General features: G+C 36.3%; 1 protein-coding gene across 9 annotated transcripts in view; it reads left to right on the top strand.

Moving 5' to 3' along the window:
* Positions 1-20,988, top strand: part of KCNK2 (potassium two pore domain channel subfamily K member 2) — a 148,324-nt gene extending 127,336 nt beyond the window's left edge. For 8 of the 9 annotated variants that reach the window (XM_016166516.2, XM_036234502.1, XM_016166518.2 and 5 more), the window contains one exon: positions 18,743-20,988. In XM_016166516.2, the coding sequence (XP_016022002.2) occupies positions 18,743-19,060 (318 nt within the window). In that variant the 3' untranslated portion in view covers positions 19,061-20,988. The remainder of the gene's footprint in view (positions 1-18,742) is intronic. The other variant, XM_036234503.1, reaches the window with a different exon arrangement.
* Positions 20,989-22,544: the final 1,556 nt, after the last annotated feature.

Raw genomic sequence — 22,544 nt, forward strand, 5'->3', positions numbered from 1 at the left:
TAGTCAATTAAAAAGAAGAATAAAAATAAAAGAAAAAATAGCACTATAAGATTTAAATTATGCTTCGAGGCAACAGTAACTCTCACACTCTAGTACATGTCTAATTTCTAAGTAAATTTTCTGAACAGTCCTTTCGGTAGAACCAAGACCCCAAATTATGTCTCTGTATAGTCTCAGTATTATGTTGCATCCTAAGAGCCTTTGCAAATCAAACGTTAAGTTCTCTGCAAGTCAAAAATAAACCAGAAAATAAAATAGGATTTGAGAGTGGTAAAAGTGGATATTCTTTTCTTTAACAATAAACTTTGTTTCTTTTTTAAATATGAAATGAGCTCATGATACAAAGTGCTCAGCTCTCAAATAATTCTAATAAGGAAACTGAACCACAGAGAAGTAAGGCTATTTGCTTAAGGTCACAGCTAGTAAGTGGAGAATTTGTAATCAGCCCAGATGACTTGACTCAGCCCATCCTTCTAGCCTCTTTGCTGCGAAGCTTTCCAAAGTTGGTTATGTACTGTCGTTATTGCTGTTCTGTTCTTCTTTTTATTTTATATGTAGGTAATATCAACACTTTAGAAATAAGTTCCTGAACCTGACTTATCTTTTACTACGTAGCTACAGAGAAGGGCTTTATGAATTTACTTTGGTCACTAATTGTGTTACTGTATGGATCAGTGACATGAGCTTTGGGGCCCATAGGACTAAGCTTTAATTCTGTCTTAACTGTTTATTAGCTCTGTGAATTGTCACCAAAATAGCTAATCTTTCTGAGTATCTATTTTCTAATAAAATGAGATTTAACCTCCTTTATGAGGCTGCTGTGAAGATTCAGTGGGAAGAGTGTGTGATGTGGTTGAATGCTTACTAAACACTTGTTCTCCCCCGCAAGGGTTTTTCAGAAGAAATTAGTATCAAATATTGCCCCAAATCAAATAATCCTGTGAAGTTCTGAGACTATCATCTCTGTATCATCATATGTTATTCTAGGTAGGAGCATAAAATGCTGTACTTCCATATCTGAACCACTTATCTGGTTGAAATAATAAGTAAACACAAATGAAAAGATAACTAAGAAAACATGTTATTGCTAGAATTTAATCACAAGCCCAGAGTCCAGAATTGCCTAGGAAAAAAAGGAGGTATAGGAAATTCAAATATGTTGGATGTTCTATGGGCTTGAAAACTAGTTTCTGCATTAAGTGTTTTTTAAATCTACTCATATTACTATTATCTTAATACTTATCTTGAATTAGAGCCATGGATTTTTCTAGTGTCCTAATGTGTGGACTGAGGTGGAATCCATTTGTATTTTCCTTTTATTAAACCTGGAGAGAATATTTCAATTATTACTTTAAAAAATTAACACATGCAAGAAGATTCCTTTCTTTTAGGTTTTAAGTTGAATCTTCACTTTTTATAAATTGTATATTCTTTTTGCTTCAAGTATTTCACAGACTGTCATCTGGTAAAAGAAATTCAGAGTAATTTTTTCTATTCATTTGTTTGTAATAGGAAAGTCAGCTAATAGTTTTTGCCTCAAAGCACTTTGTAAGTAATTTCATTTTCTTTAGCTAGAGAGAACATTATAGGGATTTAATGCATCAAGATAATAATATTATCTATCTCTTTTGACTGTTTTGAGACTGTCATCTGTTCTGAGAATTTGTGTTAGGAAAAGTGGCCACCATGAACTTTGCTTTCAAAATTGTTTTTGGGCTTTCTTCTTCAAATCAAAGTATTGTGCTTGCCTATATTCAAAGCTAAAATCAATCACATTTTACAAAAAATAAAGCCTGTGTTTGCCGAGAACACGAGCAAGTGTGTTCTCAAAGATGGATCAAAAACATGAATTTGTTTTCAGTTCCTCTTCATAGATGGCTCTTACTAAAAGAATATTATTTTGTTTGTGGTCGGTTGGAGATGAAGTAAGGGGGAACCATTGAAGTTTAATCAGGGATTATTTGACCATCTTTTTCAACAAAGTATAATGATTTGTTTAGTGTTCAGTGGATGGCACCCTAATTGTAGTAAGCTAATTTAGTTCTTCCTGCCTCAAACTTGATTTAAATCAAAAGAATGGCTTCCAATTAATGATATGTGCATATGTGCATGCATGTAGACACACACACACACACAGACACACACAGATATGTAAGATCTCCTGCTTTTTTGAACAAAGAAGAACCCCCCGTTAGTCAGTGCTACTCGTGAAACATTTCCATTTGCCTCCCCTTCCAGAAAAAGTTAACATTGTTCTTCCTCTTCCCTGTGGCTGGTGAGCCATATGAATAGTTCTGGCCAATGAGTTGTGGGCAGAACTGATGCGAGAGAATGGGAACAAGATTGCATTGTGCCTGTGAGCCCCTCAGAGATTACTTGCTTCTGGAACAATGGCCATAGGAGATCATGGTGCTGTGTCAGCCTGGGCCCCTGGCATGTCATGGGCATTTAGCACAAGTGAGGAATTAACCTTTGCTACATTTCAGTCATTGAGATTGAGGGGCCGTTTGTTTTATTTTGTAACCTCTCCTATCCTCACGAATCCAGTAAAACACCATAAATGCTGTTGCTCTAACTCAAGGAATACGTTAAAAAAAATAATAATACTATGGAAGATTTAAAATTTATATGCTATGCTCATATTTGGTGAGTTTAGTGTCAGTTTCTAAATCTCTGATGAATTTAAATGTATTATCTGCATATATATATATATATTATTTAAGATATTATATTATCTGTATTTATTTTAAGATCTGCTAGTAGTTTTATTTAAATAGAAGCATCAGGATAAGAGTTTAAATAAAATAGAGCAACCTGCTTTTAAAGAAAACTATAGATGGACATTAAATTGTATGAAGACCAGATATGTTCTTTCCTATAAAGAGGTAGTCTCTGTTCTCATTCAGGGTTGTATACCCATTCAGGATTGGGTTTAATGATACTGAATGTTTGATATGTAAGTGTCCCAGAATAAAGAATCTTCTGATATTAAATTTCATAAAACCAATGCATAATACCAAAGTAATCACAGCTATAAAAGAGCAGGATATCCTTATATAATATTATTTTGAAATTTATAAGGTCAAACCATATGATATTATTGATGTTTAACTATTTTTGACCTTAAAAGTCATAATTTTAATGGTTCTAAGGAACTATGTTTATAACAGAATTTCTACAAATATTGTAATTTTCATCATAATCTATGTGTTAGATTATGACCTATGCATTAGGCAAAATCATACCTGGCTAGAGATTTCTGGTCTTTTTTTTAGTCATTACTTGGCTAAAAACTTTTCAAAATTCTATTTTGATTATGTGTAGATTGATTATGTCATCTCAACTCAGAGACAGACCAGTTTGTTGTACTTGCCCATTCTGGAACTCCATCCCCAGTTACACTTATCACTCTGGACCGGAGCTTGAATTCCCCCCCGCCCCCTTGTTTCTCACTTGGTGACATAACTGCTTCTCCCCAGGTCGAAGCTCTCCCTCGGGCCACTTTGCTCTCATCACGAATGTAGAGTCCCTGCTTTACTCCCCATCACACAGCTAACGTAAGGCTAATGTAACTTTATGGAAGGCTTGAGAACAACTTGAGGGAATTACAGAGCAGAAAAGGAAACTTTATGCTGGGTAATCAGATAAAAGTGCTCCTAGAGTCCATTGGTCATCTTCTCAAAGGGTCCACTCTTGGCCATCTCGCTCTTCAACCCTTGGCTTGGTGGCATATTGCAGGGGTCTGCTGATCATTCTATATGAGTTCTTTCTACTGGGTCTTCCCTCTCTTGCACGCAGAAAGCAAACCAGCGGAAGACCAGGTTGATAGAATAATAATACAATATATATTATACATACATAAAAAGATACACACACAATATATGCAAATATACTCTCCCACAAATGGAGATAACCATTTAAAAAATTAAAAATTATACTGGATGTTATAGTCTGAAGCAAGTTGATATGGGTTGCTTTCTTAGATGAGGTTCCTAAGAACAATGGATAGGTACTCGACTTTTGTGTCTGTGGTTAAACAGACAGACAGACAAACACACCAACAAATGTGCTCACCAAAGTTCTCACCTCCATAACGAAAGGGGCCCGACTATAAGGATACGCTCTGGCTCCGGAACGCAAGGCTGCTCATGGTTGCTGAAATGTATGTGTGTGTTTTGTTTTGTTTTGTTTTCACTTGAAAGTTAAAAAAAGAAAAAGAAAAAGAGAGCTTTTATCCTTGCTACACATAGTTATTCATAACCACTCTGGTCTTACTATTTTTATAATCTTTCTATGTCGACAAGCACATAGTTATCTTTTGAGCCAAACATTTGTATGAAACATTGCCCTATAGCTAGGTAGAAAAATCAATTATATACAAAGGAATTTATTTCCAAAATTGGAAACTATATGTATAAATATGATATGTTTCATGGACTTTTTTACAAATGTCAAGGTTTGGAATGTCTTGATGACCCCTTTCGTTCCTTGGTGCCTATTTGTGAGAAACTAAAATAGTTCTACTGAAGATATTTTTATGCTGTTTATATTCAAACATGTGCATATATGCATATTATTCTTTTTACATAAGTATATGAATATATATACATACATATATATTCATTTTTACTCCTATTTTTGTCATTTCTACTACACTTTGAGAACTTGTTGGACAGATTTAGCCTAAATATAAATTTGGTTTTAGAACTACTGTTTTGTATTCAACATACATTTCTGAATGAGCAATAAAGGCTGCAAAGACATATATAAGCAGAGAAGAATAAAAATTGATTTCCTATTTTGAAGCCACATGGACTGCAACATGCACACTTCATCGTAAATGTGAATTGACCAAAAGGCAGTAAGAACAGCCTGAGTATGGGAGAAATAAGAATTCGCTGAATAATGTTTCTGTTATGCAAGTTGGAGACTATTATGCCACCTGCAAAGGATCATACGTAGCACAAATGGCTTCATTCCGTCCTCAATTTGTTTGTTCATCAAACAAGTTTTGATCATCATCATGTGACAGGGATTTTACTAGGTATTAGGAATAGAGGTATAAAAAATGTCACTGCATTTCCCCTTGAGAAGAAATGCCTAGGCAAGTGGGGGTATATAAGCCTGCACTAATAATTACTAGAGGGTACGTACCATGGTAGAGATATAAAGAAGATATTTGGGGTGCCATGGTACACAGAGTTGGAAGTACTAAATCTAATCGTGTGAACTGGGGAAAATGACATAAGGAAGGTGACATCCCTGACTTCTCTCTTCGGTTCCCGTTTTACATTTAATACTATAGCATTGATTTGAAAAAAAAATATATCTGACCCTATAGCATTGACCTGAAAGTGTATCCAGGATCCCGCCACGTCTCACCTTCTCATCTTCCCTTTCTGCGCCGCCATTTGCTCTCAGCTCGATTCTTTAAACGCCTCCTAACTGGTCTCCTGCTTTTCCCTTTGCTCTGTGCAAAGTCTGTTCTCCTCCAAGATGCCAGAATAATCCTTTGAAACAAGTTCTGTCACTTTATTTCTCCGCATAGAAGCTTCCTGATGTCTCCCCAGTGTTCTCAGAGTCAAAGTTAGTCTTTAAAATAGCACAAAAGGTTCTGTATGTTCTAGCCCTTAACCTCATCTCTAATTTTATTCCCTTGCTCACTGCACGCCGGCCTCACTACCCCGTGGTTTCCCTTCCCACATCAGACACAGCCCTATCCCAGGGCCTCTGCCCTAGACTGTTCCTTCCATCAGGGATACCTACCTAGCTCACTTCCTAATATCTTAAAGTCTTTCATTTTCATAGGTTTTAATATTTTAAAATACATACAATATCAGATTAGTGCAACATAATGATTTGATATTTGCATGTATTATGGAACGATCAGTTCATATATGTCACCATACATAGTTTCAAGTTTTGTTTTTGTGAGGAAACCTTTTAAGATCTCTCGTAGGAACTTTCAAATATACATTATGGCATTATTAACTACAGTTGCCATGCACTACATTATATTTCATGACTTGTTTATTATTTAACTGCAAGTTTGTACCTCTTGACTCCCTTTATCCACTGATTTCGCCCACCCCCCACCTCTGGCAACCATCAATCAGTTCCCTGTATCTATGAACTTTTTTTTTTTTTTTTAAGATGCCACATACAAGTGAGATGTACAGGATTTGTCTTTCTCTGTCTGACTTATTTCACTCAGCATAATGCCCTCAAGGTCCGTCCGTGTTATGTGATGCTCACGCCTGACTGGAACAAAAGTGTTCCTAGCTTTGAGACGTTATGTTTTTTAAAGCCTATCAAAAATGAAAATGTGTAGTTTTATATCCAAGAGAGAGAGAACGGTTTTCTTATTGTACATTTGACCAGTGGGAAAGCTCACATGCTTCAAGAAGTTCTTTTCATGCGGTGAGTAGGTGAAGCCATTGTTAATGGCTTTTTGAAGGAGGACTAATGAAAAATGGCCAAGTTAGAGCACCTTTCTTATTTTAAATAAGCAGATTCCAACCTTACAAAAAAGTTCCCCCCAATTTTTAAGCATTATAAGCTACAGAATTACTACAGATGATGGCTATTTTTATACAGTAATACGCTAATGCTGGATTTCATAAAACAGCACTTCTTTAAAATAAATAGGAGTGTTAGAAATATAATTTAAATTTGCCTCTAGAACCCCTACCTTGCCAAATATACCAAAGATTCTCCTGATTAAAAGTGTAGCTTCTGTAAGTGGAAAGCACATAACTCAAAAATGTGTTTTCAAAAGTTCTTGAGAAATATCAAAGTTTTAGGATATTTAGTAAATATTCTATGATTAACCCATTTCTCCTGTTGTCTCTTTGTGGGTCTTTACATGTACCTCTAATTTAATACTGTCAGTTGAGTCAAAACAACTTTAGATGTATATGTCTGCACCCTTGCCTTTCAACCATCCTTAGCACTACTAATAAGTTCAGTTCGTCCACGTTTGGTATCAATGAACAGCATGATATTCTTGTATTTACTAAAGCTTTCAAGTACCTGGTATTTTGTCCCACAAAGCAATCGTAGGTATGGCTTGTCCCCTTTTGGCAGTCTAGCAGTGTGAAGAGATTTTTAAATCAGAGAAAAATGAATTAGTTAATCGTTTTTTTTTTTTTTCTTTTCCCTGGAATTTTCTGCCTTCTGTTATTCAAAACGTACAAGCAACCAATTTTTACATCTGAAGGGAAAGAAAAGAAGGAGGCTAGTGTGAAAGGAACTTGGAAATAGTTCAAGCCTTCGAGAGCTTTATTATGAGCCTGATGGTTTTAAACTCAGGCCCAGGCAAAAGTCCCATGCCAGTTTCTTCTCGGAGCATCAGTTTAACGTGAGTGAGACTGAAGCTGGGTTTGCAGTCGATATCACATCAAAAATAAGAAGTAAGACTGGCAAGGTACCTGGAGAGGTGTTTAGATCTGTTGTAGCCATTTCTCTTCTTCCTGAATATCCCTTGCCCCTTTACTACTCAGTGTAATATAGGCTTCATAAAATAACCAGACCAAGGTATAATAGAAACCCATGATAACACAGCCGTCTGTTAAATGGATACAGAAAAAAATAGGCCAAATCATTCTCTCCAAAGCATAAAGCGATATTATAAGTGCTGTGTATGAAAGTCAGTCTGTCTGAGGAGATTAGCAGTGGAAGGAGAAGGGTTCCCTTCCATTTTCTCTCTCGGTGGAGTTCTTTATTTAGATGCGTAGATGCTCTGGGAAGCTCCGACTGCCGCGGGCAAGGGGTGGAAGAGCGTGTGCCCATCATGCTGCCTCTTCAGATGCTGTTCAGAAGCATTTGTTGAAGGGACATTAAAATATAGCTCTTTGACTTTCCTCTCACAATGGACGCTTCCTGTGTTTTATTCAGAGGCATTGTTTTTCTCTAACTTCTAAGCCCATGCATAAGCCATCGGTGGGCACAGCTGGGGAGACAGGCTCACAGCATTTCTGATCCCGTATGCACTTACGACAGCCAGGTTAAGCCCCTGTGCACTTAGAGGATGAGAGGCCAGCCCGCCTTGCTGTCGTAGTCTCAACATTTCCATTGTCCCTTCTTTTATTTTCGGTCTTTTCTTCCTGTTTCTGATGCAGCCTCATTACAATTTGGCTAAGTTAATTCAAATACAGTGGCATGCTTATAACATGGAGCAAGTCCTGTCCGGCGAACAGCAGTTATGTAGAACTAATTTGGCAGTGCTCTACTGGGTCTGGGAAAGGCAGCTGTGAACACTTGCTTTATGTGCACTGACCTGTCTGCTACTTCTTGAATTCGAGGAGAGGAACATTTTCTGGTTTTGCATTATTTTCCGACTTTTTTTGAAAATTTTTACACATTCACAAAAGACTAAAAGTGTGATTCTTTGTGTTCTAACTTGATAATAACAATGAAGGGCATTCTATGGACCAGGCTGTCCAAGAGAAATATAATGCAAAACACAAATGCGAGCCACATATACAACTTTAATTTTTCTAATGGCCTCGGTAAAAAAAAGTAAAAGAAACAGATGAAATTAATTTTAATAATAAATTTAGTTAACCCGATATATCCAAACTACTATCATTTCAAGTAATATAAAATTTATGAGTGAGATATTTTACATTCTTTTTTTTTTGTAATAAAATTTCAATAACTGGTTTGTATTTTATACTTATAGCACATTTTACATCAGACTGGCCACATTTGAAGTCTCCACAAGCCAGCATGGTGGTGACCACTGAAGTGAATAGCACCGCTATAGACTAAAATCAGAATACAGATTATAGCCTGTATTATAGAATATAGACTAAGAACCTCTGGCAGTGATCTGTTTTTAAACAAAGCTGCTGCTTCTCTGCTAATGCCAGAGGTTGTGTTTTTCCTCCCGGAAATCTTATTGTCCTTAATTGTTATCATTTTAAAGAATTAGAAAGGAGAAGAGTTAAAAGGCCAATTGCAAAGGCAGTGAAATCAATGTGTGAATTCACTTTCCTCATTCTTTCCCCTATCTGAAGCAGTTCTTAGATAATATCTTCGCTTTATGTTGCTATTGCTTCTTTCTGCATTTCGTCTAATGTGTCAAAGTGAACAGCTACACATGGATCATCAATTATTTCAGAGGATTTCTGTAAATGTGGACCACCCACACCCATGCAATTCTAATGGGAAAGTTTACTCTGTATGAGAAACTTCTGGAAGCAATTTCCCCTTTGAAAAAGAAGTTGGAAATATCATTTTGCGGGATCTGCTTAAACTATATTGAATAGTTTCTCCCATGTTCCATTTGCAAAGTTTAAATATGATAAAGATACTTTTAGACTGATGGAGCATATAGTCAAAGCTAAATGCATTAATCTCTGAAAATAACAGCAACAAAGAACAACAAAATGAAAACTTGTTCTTTTCTCACTTATTTATTACTCACATCTCATCTTCCTCTTAACCTGCTAAAATTCTCCAGCTACTCATCTGTAACTTGCACTGACACCAATTCTGGTAATGTACCTGATCAGAGATGGCTTAGCCCTAGAAGCCTAAATAACTTTTTCCTTTGACTTTAAGAGAGAGAGAGAGAGAGAGAGAGAGAGAAAAAAGAATACATATGTGGCACCGTTTGGAATAGAAATGTGCTCATATTTCATGAATACAAACTGGATTTAATGGCTTTAAATTTGAAAACAGTTACCTTTAGTTTACCTGTTCAACCTGATTGTTGAGCATTGTTATGTGTGGTCTAAATATTTTGATAGATTTTAGGGTAGTTTAACAGAAAAACAGTTAACTTTATTCTCTTGTAAAGTTTTTCTTTTACCTGTGAAATTAATACATATTTTGTAGGGAGGTATATTGAGATTTTATGGTTGTCCCTTTTGCCATTAAACTCTCGATTTATTATTTACTTATATATGTATATCAGTCCAGACTCTTGGATTTCTGCTGCAATTAGGTTATAACCTGTTAAACTCATTTATTTTGATGTTCAAGTTGTCCCAGTCTTGGCCAATGAGAGACCCTTCAAGCTGTCCTTTGTGTTTTTGGCATCCTCCCATAATTTGGGGGGCATTTTTTTTTTACTTTCTGGCAAATAAGCTGTTCTAGGCTCAACTTACAATTTCTGTGCTCAAGCCCTGGAATCATTCATTTCTCCAAGGAGCCATGGTTCTTTTACCAGATAGTGGTATTTAGAAGCAAAGATTTGAGTGCTCATTGCTAATGGGTTATCAATGCTCCCGGGTACTCTTAAGTAGACAGAGCTAAGGAATATATTTTATTTTCACGTACATACATATTTCCAGCTAATTTTTTTATATTTATCCATATATCTTGAAAACCATCCGCCCATAATGATATGTCTAATTCCAGTCCAACGCAAGAGTTACTTCTGGTTTTCTGCATTTTAAATTCTTTTCTCTTACAGTGAAGTACTTCATTATATTATTTGATCGATCTCCTTGTATGCAGCCAGGCTTAAATTGCCGCTGTGGCCACCACCTCCACCCAGCAGGGATGCGCCCCCCGCCCCGTGCTTGGTCTTGAACGCTATATGCTGGGTCTCCCTTGTGTGAATTGCTCTCCATTCCCCTCTCAGGCTGACACCCCACACTGTACTGACACCCCTTGCACGGTACTCCTCTCATGCTGGTCTGGCTCTGACATTCCACTCTGACACCACGGTCCCTCCCCAGCCCCACCGCACTGATGCCTCCCGAAATGAATCCCACCGAACTGCTCTGGGGCTGTCTTGTTTAGGAAGGAAAGTGGAAGAGGAAAGGAAACGAAACCATTTTTTAGTGGATAGGTCTTGTATTCATACAGTGAACATAAAATGCCCTTTGGTTATAGGTAAACTATTATTAAACCCAGATTTCCCGAATGTTTTGAAACATCATTAACTGTTTGGATTTTATTAAACATATAGGGAACATATTTTATGGAGAATGTTTTTAAGGTGTCACTCTACCCCTTCATTCAGTTATTGCTTTTGACTTGGTATTTTTTTCTTACATCTTTAGGGTGACCCTCCACCACCACCCCGATCACAGTTTCCACACTGTGCTGACAAACAAATATCTTGTTACTATAACTCAAGTCATAGAAGAGTGTGGAATTTCATAAAAAGTACATAAATTATTTTATCTTGTTTTATGAACTTTAATATCTCATCTTTATTATACAGTAAGCTGTCGTGTAAGTTGGGTGAGCTCCATAAAATGGACTGTTGAAGTGACCCCAACAGCGGACCAGTAGGGAGAATTTCAAGGATGTTCAGGGATATAATAATGATGTGTCACTATGATGACAAAAATTAAGAAGTTGAGTTTCCTCTATGACAAATGAATTTTTAATTTTACAGTTCCACCTCATCATTAAGGCAATTAACATGATATATAATACTTTCCAACATTTAGAAGATATTATTTTAGATCATGTAATTAATATTAATATTATTATTTTTCTTGACATTGCTCTTATTGAAAACGATTGTATTACACAATTATGTTAATATTGGTCGTATTAAGAAGTGGAGGCATCACTAACTAAAAAAAAGCAGTTTAGATTAAGGAGACATTATGAATATTACATATACTTTCCTGAAAACCAAAGAAAAACATCATGTACTGTTCTGTCAAGATAACGTGGCACTTAGTAATAGTTGTTTTTTTTTTTTTAACCTGGTCGACAAAGAGAATAATTTGAATTGTTCTTTTTAAAAGTACAGTTCAACAGTACAATGAAATGTCAATACTTCAGAAAACGAATTAATAATAATTATCAGAAATTATAGTCTAGGCAACTTCTGAAATTGGAATGCAAAGTAGGCTTCAAATTATTTTTACAGATTTAACCAGAGAGATGTTTTCAACTCATCTACCTGCTTTGAATATTTAACTTTCCTCGAGTCCTTAAGGTATATAGCAACGGAGCACTGAGAAAAGTAGATTAAAATCCCGCTGTCAAAAGGGACAGGAACAAGCATTGATCCAGGATGAAAAAAACCTTTTTTTTTTTTCTCCTGGTTAAAAAAAAAAATTACTTAGTGGCTACTGAATCCTAAATGCTCAGCTTTACTTCAGATTCTCGTGAAGATGTCCCTTAGGGAAAAAGCTCTTTACCCATGTTATTCTGTTGCCATCAAAAGCAATGATTAAATTGAACATAAATAGAACAATTCTAAAAGAAAAGTAGAAGCTCTTCCAACTATTATTCAATACAGTAGCCCCCTTTATTTAAGGGGGATGTATTCCAAGACCCACAGTGGATGCCCGAAACCATGAGAATACTGAACCCTATATATACTATGCTTTTTTCCTGTACTTACACACCTGTGATAAAGTTTAAACTACTCTCGTGCTTTGGGGCCATTTTTAGGTAAAAAAGCGTTACTCGAACACAGGCACTGCAGCACTGTGATGGTCGACCTGATAACCAAGCCTGCTACTAAGCGATTGATGGGTGGGGAGCATATACAGCAAGGGTATTCTGAAGGAAAGAATCATTGACATCCTGGGAGGTATGACGGGAGCTTTCATAACGCTACTCGGAACAGCACCCAATTTAAAGCTTATGAATTATTTCTCTATGGAATTTTCCATTTAATATTTTTGGACCGTGGTTGATTTCGTGTAACCGAAACTATGGAAATCAAAATGGCAGATAAAGGGAGACTACTGTACTTCAGTTGACTGTTGGTGGTTGGAAAAACCTTACAGTTTTAAATAGTTACGGCTCCACGAAAGGGACTGGGTGACCTATAGCAAGTGATTGATATTCACAGTTAATTGAGAATTACATGAGAAGAAAAGTTAAAGCCAAGCAGAGTAGAAAATATAGATAAGGCAGAGTAAGATCTATAGGGAGAAAACGACTGGCCAAGATCCTAGGACTGCAAATGGCCTGTGCCATGAACTGAGAATGGGAAGGGGGTGATCAAGAGAAATGACTGGTGAAAGGTGCTCTGAGAGAAAGAAAACTTGAATTGCTGCCTTGCCACACATGACTGGCAGAGTCGCTGTTGCCAGATTTCGAAATCATGCTTCAAATTTCTACTGGTAAGTAGCTGCCTGCAAATCATTGGGGAAAAAAGGTCATTGAGATATTCATATTTTAGAAATGAATAATTTAGAATATTAGCACATTTTGATTATTATCCTCTATTAATGATCAAAAAACAAAATTTAAGTAAGAATTATTCTAAATTTGATGAATTTCACAGGTCCATCTAGATAAATTAGACACGGACTTAAATGAAATAAAGATCAACATCTTGGTTAGCTAGCATTTGTTAAATTTTATAGAAAACAGAACTCATGCAACAGCATGGTTTAAAATTGTAGAGCCTCTTGCATATTAGCTTATATTCAACACCGTTATTTCAGGTAACCCGAGCTCATAGGGAGATAGTGACTTTTGCCATTTGGAGCAGACACTTTTAGATAACACACACCTTGGAATTTACTGTCTTATTAAAAGTCAGGGCAGGATTATGTCTTCCTATCGCAGAAGCATGGCTCAGAAACAGATCGGAGGGAAAAAGAAGGTAAAAGGAAGTACTGCTCCTTATAAATCAGCTTTACCATCTTGGCGAAACAGGTAGCTGGCATTTTGCAGAGTTGGTTGGAGGAAAATAATCTTAGAAATGCAGTTGATAAACACCAAGTGCATTTAAAATACCGCAATTAAAACAATTTTTAATTTGAGAATGCTGGAAATTCTCTTTAGGTCACGTTACACTTTCTGTTACTAAGAAATGGCTACTTCAGTGAAGATTGACCTGGGGTAGAGACCAGGAGACTTTCAGAAGTGAAATCATTAACAAATATGAAAATCAAGACGGGGAATTATCTTTAATCACACCTAGGTGTAAAGTGTAATGAATTATACTTTAGTAAATTAGAGTTATGATTCATAAATATTGACTCAAACATTCTCAATTATTTTATAGAGTTTTTGGCTTTTTAATTTTTTAATTGAGGTATAATTGACATGTACCATTGTATTAGTTTCAGGTGTATAATGTAATGATTTGATATTTATATATATTGCAAACTGATCATCAGCCTCACATGAGGGGCACTGAGCGTGTTTGTGCAGGAAGAGGTCTGTGTCTGTCAATGTCACAGATTTATTCCTCGTCAGTCAGAAAGTCTGCAGGAATCGAGTTTATTCACGTTCCCATATTGAGTACTTTTATGAGGAGAAAAAATACGTAGGAAGCATATACGTCTCTGTCAAGCTTACCTTCTAGTGGGGAAGAACTAAACTCATTTTGTTAAATTACTCTACTCAGATCACTATCCAAGATGCTGAAATGTGGAGTGGGTGGGAAGGAAATGTGAGTTTGGAGAAATAGGAAAGTGATCTTTACCCTCAAAAAATCTGCTATGTAGTTAGTTGATAAATACTTTTTGTGGGTTCAAATAAGCTTCTTGTAAAGTTCATAAATTGCAAGTTTCTAGAATAGTGAACTTTAATTTTTCTTAGGCCATCTTATTAAATTTTATATGATTTAGGAAAATTGCCCTAAAAGAGTTAGAATATGGAAAGAACTTTTTAAAAAATTCTGTTGCTGCCATTTCAAGGGCCTTCATGGTTTTATTTGAGATACTTAGAGAATCTGAGGACTGCAGAGTTTGGAACCACTGTTGAGCAGGCAACTATTGGGCCGCTGTAATCATGAGACTTTGCTACCTTGAAAAACTATTATACACTGAATAAATGTTCATCATTGCTGACAAAGATGCTAGTAATTCTTCTAACGTGAAAATGTTGATCCTTTTTTAACTTTAAGGGTTACATTCCGTAAGGATGGTGAAGCCCAGATTCAGGATATCCTAGTCATGTATAGTCATGCAAAGTGGTGAGAATGATGAAAAAGGTTAGAGGGCTGGGGAGGGGAAGGGAAAGAAAAGGAAAGTCGGTTTAAAAGCTCTATACAACAAGGCATGACGTCCTTCACTTGAGAATAAGATGTTAGTAGCATCGTAGACTTCTTAGAATGGTGAGGAGGCTCTACAAAGACTAAAACATGTAAGGAAATGTCCTTCACACACTTACTGTGAATCAACCTGTCTGCATAATCATTCTGAGAGGAATAGAATAATCGCATCAAAGTCAGTTAGGAAGCAAACTCTTTATTGGAACATGTAACCAAATATAATGGATTTGTCTGCCATTCATTTATTCGTTCATTCATTTTCTCCAACAAATAATTATTGAATAACCATTATAGGCACTCTTCTAGGTTCTGGGAATACTGACTAGGATATGGCAGACATATCCTCACTACTGCCATGAAGCTAGGAAAGCAAACAAGTAGTTGTAGTAAATTGTGCTAGGGATGTGCATACTACTGTAGATACAAAACAAAAAACAAAAAACAAATGATCCTGATGTGATCCGAGGGGTCAGAGAATGGCTCCATGAGTATATCTAGTTTAAGATGAGTAGGAAATGTACTAGAGAGGACTGAGAAACAGTAGTCTGAGAATAAGTAATTAATGAATGAAGGCAAAAGGAAGATTGGTATGTTTGAGGAAATAAATGTTCAGAATGGCCCCCAAGAGGAGACTCTGAGGGTGATGGTGGTTAGAACTTACATTTTAGAGGAGATAAAAAAATTAGCAAGTAAGTGGATTAACATTTGAATTTTAGATAAGCGGAGTCTGTTACTATTAATAATAAGACATTTTTAAGATAAAAAATAGGAGACTGTGACCAAAGAAAGAGGGAGACAGATCCTGTGATCAGTAGCCTTTCTGCTCATGGAGGTAAAAGGCTGATAATCAAAATAAAACCAATGGAATAGATCTAATTTTAGGTCCATCATTTCTAGCAGTGTTCCAAAACTTGAGCCATGATTTACAGGTTTACTCTAAATCACTTATTGTAGGCAAGTGATTAATTTTGGTTAACTACCCTCTACATGGGAGGAAATTGAATATAGTAGCTGATTCTTATACATTTCACAGACATTTAAACAAAAATGTTGATTCTTTCCCATTTCCTTTATTTTATTAACCTTACTACTAGGAAAGGCTCATCAAAGATAAAATGATATAAGTATTTGTTCTTTTTACATTAGAAAATTTTGCATTCTCAAATAGAGCAGGTAATTTCTTTTTTTATAAAATCATTGGCAAGGTGGCAATAAAAGTCAGTTAAAATTTTTTATTTCTCATTAATAATTATTGTTTTATTATAAACTACAAATTTCACACTGGGATTATCTGCTTATAGTGTAAACTAGGAGAATTTAATAACATTTCAAAAAGAACTATTTTAAGACATATTACTCAAATTTTCTTTTTGTATTTGAGCATAATCTTTAAAGATTGCTGCAATTTTAAGTCTTGAAAACTAAATCAAAACTGTTAGAAAAACAACCGAATCTCTTAACTTTCTATATTAAAAGTACTATTTTAAAACTTTATAGATAGTGTTCTTTTATTAATTTAATGAAATTCAACAAGTTTCTACTGAGGGCCTTTTCTATACCATATAGTATATAGTATATAGTCTATACTATATTCATTGTTGTATGTTATAGATACAGCAATGAATATAGTATAGACTCTGAACTGAAGAACTCTTAGTCTCAACAGAAAGACAGTGAAGTAAACAAAAAAAATAACACAAACTGTTGGAGGCGGGGAGGGCATATTATTTATAAATATGTATGGAATGATCCAGCATTTCTCACCACTGTTTGATACTGCCTATGTTTTTCTAACCAGAGAGTCCCCAAAAGGCAGAATTAAACATTCAATAATCTCTTCCATGTCTGAGTATAGTGTAAGGGACAGGGTCTCTTACAGAAACAGTGAGAATCTTCAGGCTACATTGCTATAAATTTAGCACCTCTTTTCCTGCGAGTTTCTCTGAAACTTGCCTCAGTGATTAAAGAATGCTTGAGCTCACCAATTAAGTATGCCTTGAGTTCTCATTTTTCCAGCTTTGCTTTTTTTTTTTTCAGAACCAGGCACAGATAACAAGCAATTATTTCTTGTTAGGACAATACAAGTAGGAAATAAAAGACGTTTTTAAAATAAATAGTAGATCATCAAAAGTGTGTATATATGTGATTATGAACAGACGAAGAAGAGTGATCTGCCATGTGCCTCCTTCCAAGGATATTAGAACAGTTTTCATTTTGTTTTTGCGGACATACACGCATCTATGACTACTCAAGTATATGTACATATCATGTTGAAATATATGTACTTATATATCCCCTCTATAGTTCAGATCTTCAGTATAAATATTTAGAAGCTGGCTTAGTTTGATCAGGTTGCTGAAACAAAATGCCACAGACTAGGTAGCTTATAAACAGCAAATATTTCTTTCTCACAGTTAGTTCTGGAGATTGGGAGTCCGGGATCATAGTCCCAGCATGATCCTTTGTAGTTGACATCCAGAGCCTTCTTGCTGCGTGTATCCTCACTTGGTGGAAGGGGCCAGGGGGCTCTCTTTCATGAGGCACTAATCCCGTTCGTGAAGGTTCAACCCTCACGAAGTAATCATCCACCAGAAGTCCCTTGGGGATAGGATTTCAACATGTGAATTTGGGGGTTTTGGTGGGGAGGGGAGGGCAAACGTTCAGACCACAGCAGAAACCATTAGTTATATTTCCCATATCAAAGTCTAAAACAAAAACAGAGGTTAAACAACAAACAAACAAAAACAGAGCTATAGTTATTTGATTGCCAGATAAAGAAGAGCCCATGTCACCTAAGCTAAAAGCAGAAGGGCAAGCCATAGAGGGAAATGGGGAACTTGTCCCACAATAGGAGATGTCCTGGGTTATTAAATTCTAGTCGGTTAAGGAAAGGATTATAAAGTTTTCCATGGGATTAGTCGTGGTTCTATTTAGGTCACAAGAGTGCAGACATAATTTTAAAGAGGTCAGAGAAAACGTTATGCACATGCTTAGGCCTTGGCAATATTTTCTCCTTTAACCTTAGAGAGAAAAGTCCACAGATACAAACCCTTACAGCTGGCGAAGGACATGAGCCCAGCCACCCTGTTAGGTGTGTTCTGTAAAGACACCTGTCCCACTGCTGAGGAAATGGCAGCTCAGACAGGTCGGGTACTTCATTAAATCCACGAGCATCCACCGAGAAACTGTTCCGTGGACTTACTTGTTCTCTAAAATGGGCCTCAAGATGGACTTACCAGTTATCTGCTTTCCCTGAAGGCAAAAACGAGATATATTGTTGCTTACTTAGTAAACAGAGATTTCCTAAATGAGCAATATGGGGTTGGATATAGAGTCCTGGCACACGTTGTTTCTGGTCCCTAAAACCAAAGTTTACGTCCATGGAAACAGCTTTGGTGCTGTCAGAACAAACCAGGTCACCTGGGTTCATGTTCCAGGTTTTGACTCTGCCCTGCTGCTTCTGCTGCCTTTTTTTTATACCCAGATACTTCTTCAAATTACAGATTAAAAAAAAAAAAACTCACAAAGTTTTAAAAAGTTAGAGATTTTTAAAAAACAGAATCAGAAGTTTCAATGACAGGATTCATGTGCAAAAATCAAGCACACCTAGTACCTCTGATACAATTTGATTTGTAGCGTTTACATTCATAGATGGTTTTTTAGATCCAGATCTGTATAAAATGGAGATTTGCTCTGCATCTATTAGGTCAGGTCGCAGACCTCTAGTGTTACAAAAGGCTCAGAAAAGAAAGCACGCAAACTGTTGACTGTCACCTTGGTGTGTCTTTGTCTTTTCTCCAGGTGGGGGAGTTCAGAGCCCATGCTGCTGAGTGGACAGCCAACGTCACAGCCGAGTTCAAGGAAACCAGGAGACGGCTGAGTGTGGAGATTTATGACAAGTTCCAGCGTGCCACCTCCATTAAGCGGAAGCTGTCTGCGGAACTGGCTGGGAACCACAACCAGGAGCTGACTCCTTGTAGGCGGACCCTGTCCGTGAACCACCTGGCCAGTGAGAGGGATGTCTTGCCTCCCTTACTGAAAACTGAAAGTATCTATCTGAATGGATTGACACCACACTGTGCAGGCGAGGAAATTGCTGTTATAGAGAACATTAAATAGCCCTCTCTTTAAGAGCCTTAGGCATAGCCATAGGTGAGGACTTCTGTATGATCTTTATGACTGTTGCTGGTAGCATTTTTTAAACTGTGCATGAGCTCCAAAAGGGGAGGGGGGAAATAGATACACCCATCATGGTCATCTGCCATCAAGAGAATCTGGAATTCTGAGCCAGCACTATCTTTTTGATGATGCTTGTTGAAAGATCCACTTTCTTAGATGAGTGGAGTAAAACAAGCAATGTCTGATGCCTTTCTGTGCCCAGACTGTTTTTCTCCCTTTTTTCTAATGTGCCATAAGGCTTCAGAATGAATTATATTTGTTTCTGGTAATAATGTAGCTTCGAGGGATCAGTCCTTAATTTTTCAGGGTCTACCTAACTGAGCCTAGATACAGACCACTTACGGATGACATTTTTGTTTTTTGGGGTTTTTTTTTTTTTTTCGTAAATGGCAAGAAATTCTTACGCAGCCTTTTACCTAAGAAATTTTCTGTCAGTGCCTTATCTTATGAAGAAACAGAACCTCTCTCTAGCTAATGCGTGGTTTCTCCTTCCCTACCCCACTCCTAGGCTCACCTGCAGTCCTTTACCCCAATACTCCCATTTGAATACCATACCTTGCTGGAAACTGTGTAAAATGATTGACACGATGATACCAGAAGAAGGACTAGATGCCAAATTAGATGGACATAGAAGCAACACTCAGAAACCCTAGCAGTAAAGGCACTGCAGAGAAACGAGGGGCAAAGATGGCCCCTCTGAGTATTTATTTGACTCAGGTACCAGTGGTACGCACATACAGTGTCATTATTACCAGGCTGGTAAAATTGGCTGCTCCCAATCCCTTTTTTTCCCTGGCAGTATTTGGAATTGGTCATTTATTGACAACTATACATTTTTTAAAGTGGAAGAAGATAATCCATATATATAAGTAATCTGACAGAAGAAAACTGTTAAAAAGGGATATTTTTAGGAGGTGATTAGAGATTTAAGATAATGGGTATGAATTACCATTCTGATAAAAAGAAGATAGCTCAACAACATGTTATGAGCATTTGCTACTAAACATTATACTGCCAGCATCAGTTTGCTTTCTGGGGTATGAAAGAAAGGCTTATATGATTTTCTTTCCTGGAGTGACTTTTGCCAGATGAGGGGAGGTATCACAGCAGGCAGGACTGGGCTCAGGCCTGCCCTTCTGTGGGTGTACCTCTGGAGTCGTGACTGAGTGTGAGAGCAGAAGTCGGAAGTGGGATCACTGTGATTTTGCACATGGAAAAATGCAGATTGCAGGCGTAATTCATCTCTGACAATAGAGAAAAAGCTGTTATAGCACAATTTAAATCTTGAGAGCTTTTTTTTTTTTTTTTTTTTTGGAATAGAAAAGGCTGATGATAATTCTTTTTAGTTTAATTTTATATCCTGTAACTCTGGATGCTTCCAAAATTCAGAAGAAATTCAGTAAAGGCACTTAATAGATTGCTACTCTTTCTTTTATTTTCCTACTTAGATCTGCTGTACATTGTATATATAATTTTTAAAAATGCAGAAAGAAAATAATTTCCCTAAATATAATTGCAAATCATTTCTTTTACTATTTAGGGGTTGGGGAAGGGTGATCTGAAAAAGCGGTGTTCATATTAGCGTCTTAAAAATTAACCCAGGATCTTAAAAAAATAAAAAAAAAATACTTAATAGATGCTTATTTTCCAAAATTTAAATTTAAGCTAAAAATGTAAATATTCAGCTAACTTGTTAAAGGTACTTTTCTAAACTTAAAAAATTCTAACTGAAATTTTAGAAAGTCAGGCTCTTTTAGAAAGAAAGCTACATCCATTTCCTCAGTAACTGTCCTGAAAGTTCATATGGTGGGTTGCACCATGTATAAACTGTGAATTGTATTGACAAATAAAGTTTGTAATTAAAGTCAGCAGTTTCTGAGTCTTCTGTTTGCTGCTCAGAATTTAGATCTGATTCTAAGGAGAACTCCAGAAGGTAGCTTTCCATGCTATTATTGTTGTGTGTGTGTGTGTGTGTGTGTGTGTGTGTGTGTGTGTGTGTGGCTCCTTAATTCACAATATTCGAGAAAAATTTTGGATGCAGTATTGCTACCCTCGTTGACTACACGCAGAAATGTTCGTGGAGGCTGCGGATCAGACAGAAATAACCTGAAATTTCATTTTTGAAACAGATTTAAAATAGCATATGAGTTCAAGATTGTTTTTATTAAATGACGATATATCAGTATCTTATTTTATCATTGTTAGACCTTGTCCTGACACTGAAGTAATATGAATGCTGAACACAGGCACCTGAGTTTTGTAAGAAAAAAATGAAACATCTGGTAATGTTGAAGCCCACAGAAGGTAGTTGTCAACTAACCTTCTGGACCTCATACCCCAAGTATTTGGATTCCATGCCTTGTTGGTGTCATATGTAAATTTATTTATTCATTCCCAAGCACCTTGATGCTCAGTAAATATCTGAACATTGGTTCCCAACGTTTTCCTTAAGTCTAGGGAAAATCTACAAAAGCATACGTATCAGATCAATTTTGTTTTCTCCAGCTTTATTTTGTTTACTTCTTTTAGAAAATTGATAATTTTGACACAGTCTAGAGTTTTCTGGTGAGTTTATTTTTTCACTGAACCAGTTTAAGAGTGAGTAGTTTTTCCCTGAAGGATATTCGAAAAAAATAAATTAAGTACTACAACCAGCAAAGGTCAGGAACTCTCTCATCTGAAATCGTAGACATGGATTCTAGACAAGGCTCTCTATCCACCCTTGTTTTGAAGTTCTTTCCATTTCTTATATAAATCTATATACTTTGCTACCCAGTTCTTGTCACATACCCTATTTTTCAATAATATTTTGCTCTTGCAACACAGGAAAAAGTGAAACTTCTAAAGCTGAGAAGGAATTGAACAATTTGTGTCTCAGGAACATGTGACATATAAGAAGACAAATTTCCACCTCACTTTGTGTAAAAAATCTGTAGAATTCTTTGATTCTTAAGGCTAGAAGTTCAGAGTAAGAGAAATTTTAGATGGATATCGAAAAAAAACCAAAAACATATTTAAACATTCTCAAGACTCAAGCTATTTCTACCTACAAACTGTAGGCCCAGATCAACTTTTATTCTTGTTTTCCTTTTTTGAAAAAATGTTTGCTGTTCTAGTAAAATCATAATTTATTTGTGGTTTGCTTTCCCTATTAAAATATGAAGATAAGTTTGCTTTTGTATAAAGTGAAAGACGTTTCTATCTGAATACTCATAACTCCATTAAAGTTAATACGTGATTTTTGGCTTCGGCATGAGTTTACTTAAATGTCCTTTCCTAGTGAAATTTACTGGCCCTGCAACATGCTCATGTGTCGGTTCCAAGAGTGACATGGTTACTTTTGATAGGAACTTTTAAGAGGAACTTGTTGTGGTCATATTAATAAGGGGAAGGCTTCAAAAGCTCCATGTTTGTTTCATACACG

Source organism: Rousettus aegyptiacus, unplaced genomic scaffold (assembly GCF_014176215.1).
Source record: "Rousettus aegyptiacus isolate mRouAeg1 unplaced genomic scaffold, mRouAeg1.p scaffold_m13_p_17, whole genome shotgun sequence".
Lineage (NCBI taxonomy): Eukaryota > Metazoa > Chordata > Mammalia > Chiroptera > Pteropodidae > Rousettus > Rousettus aegyptiacus.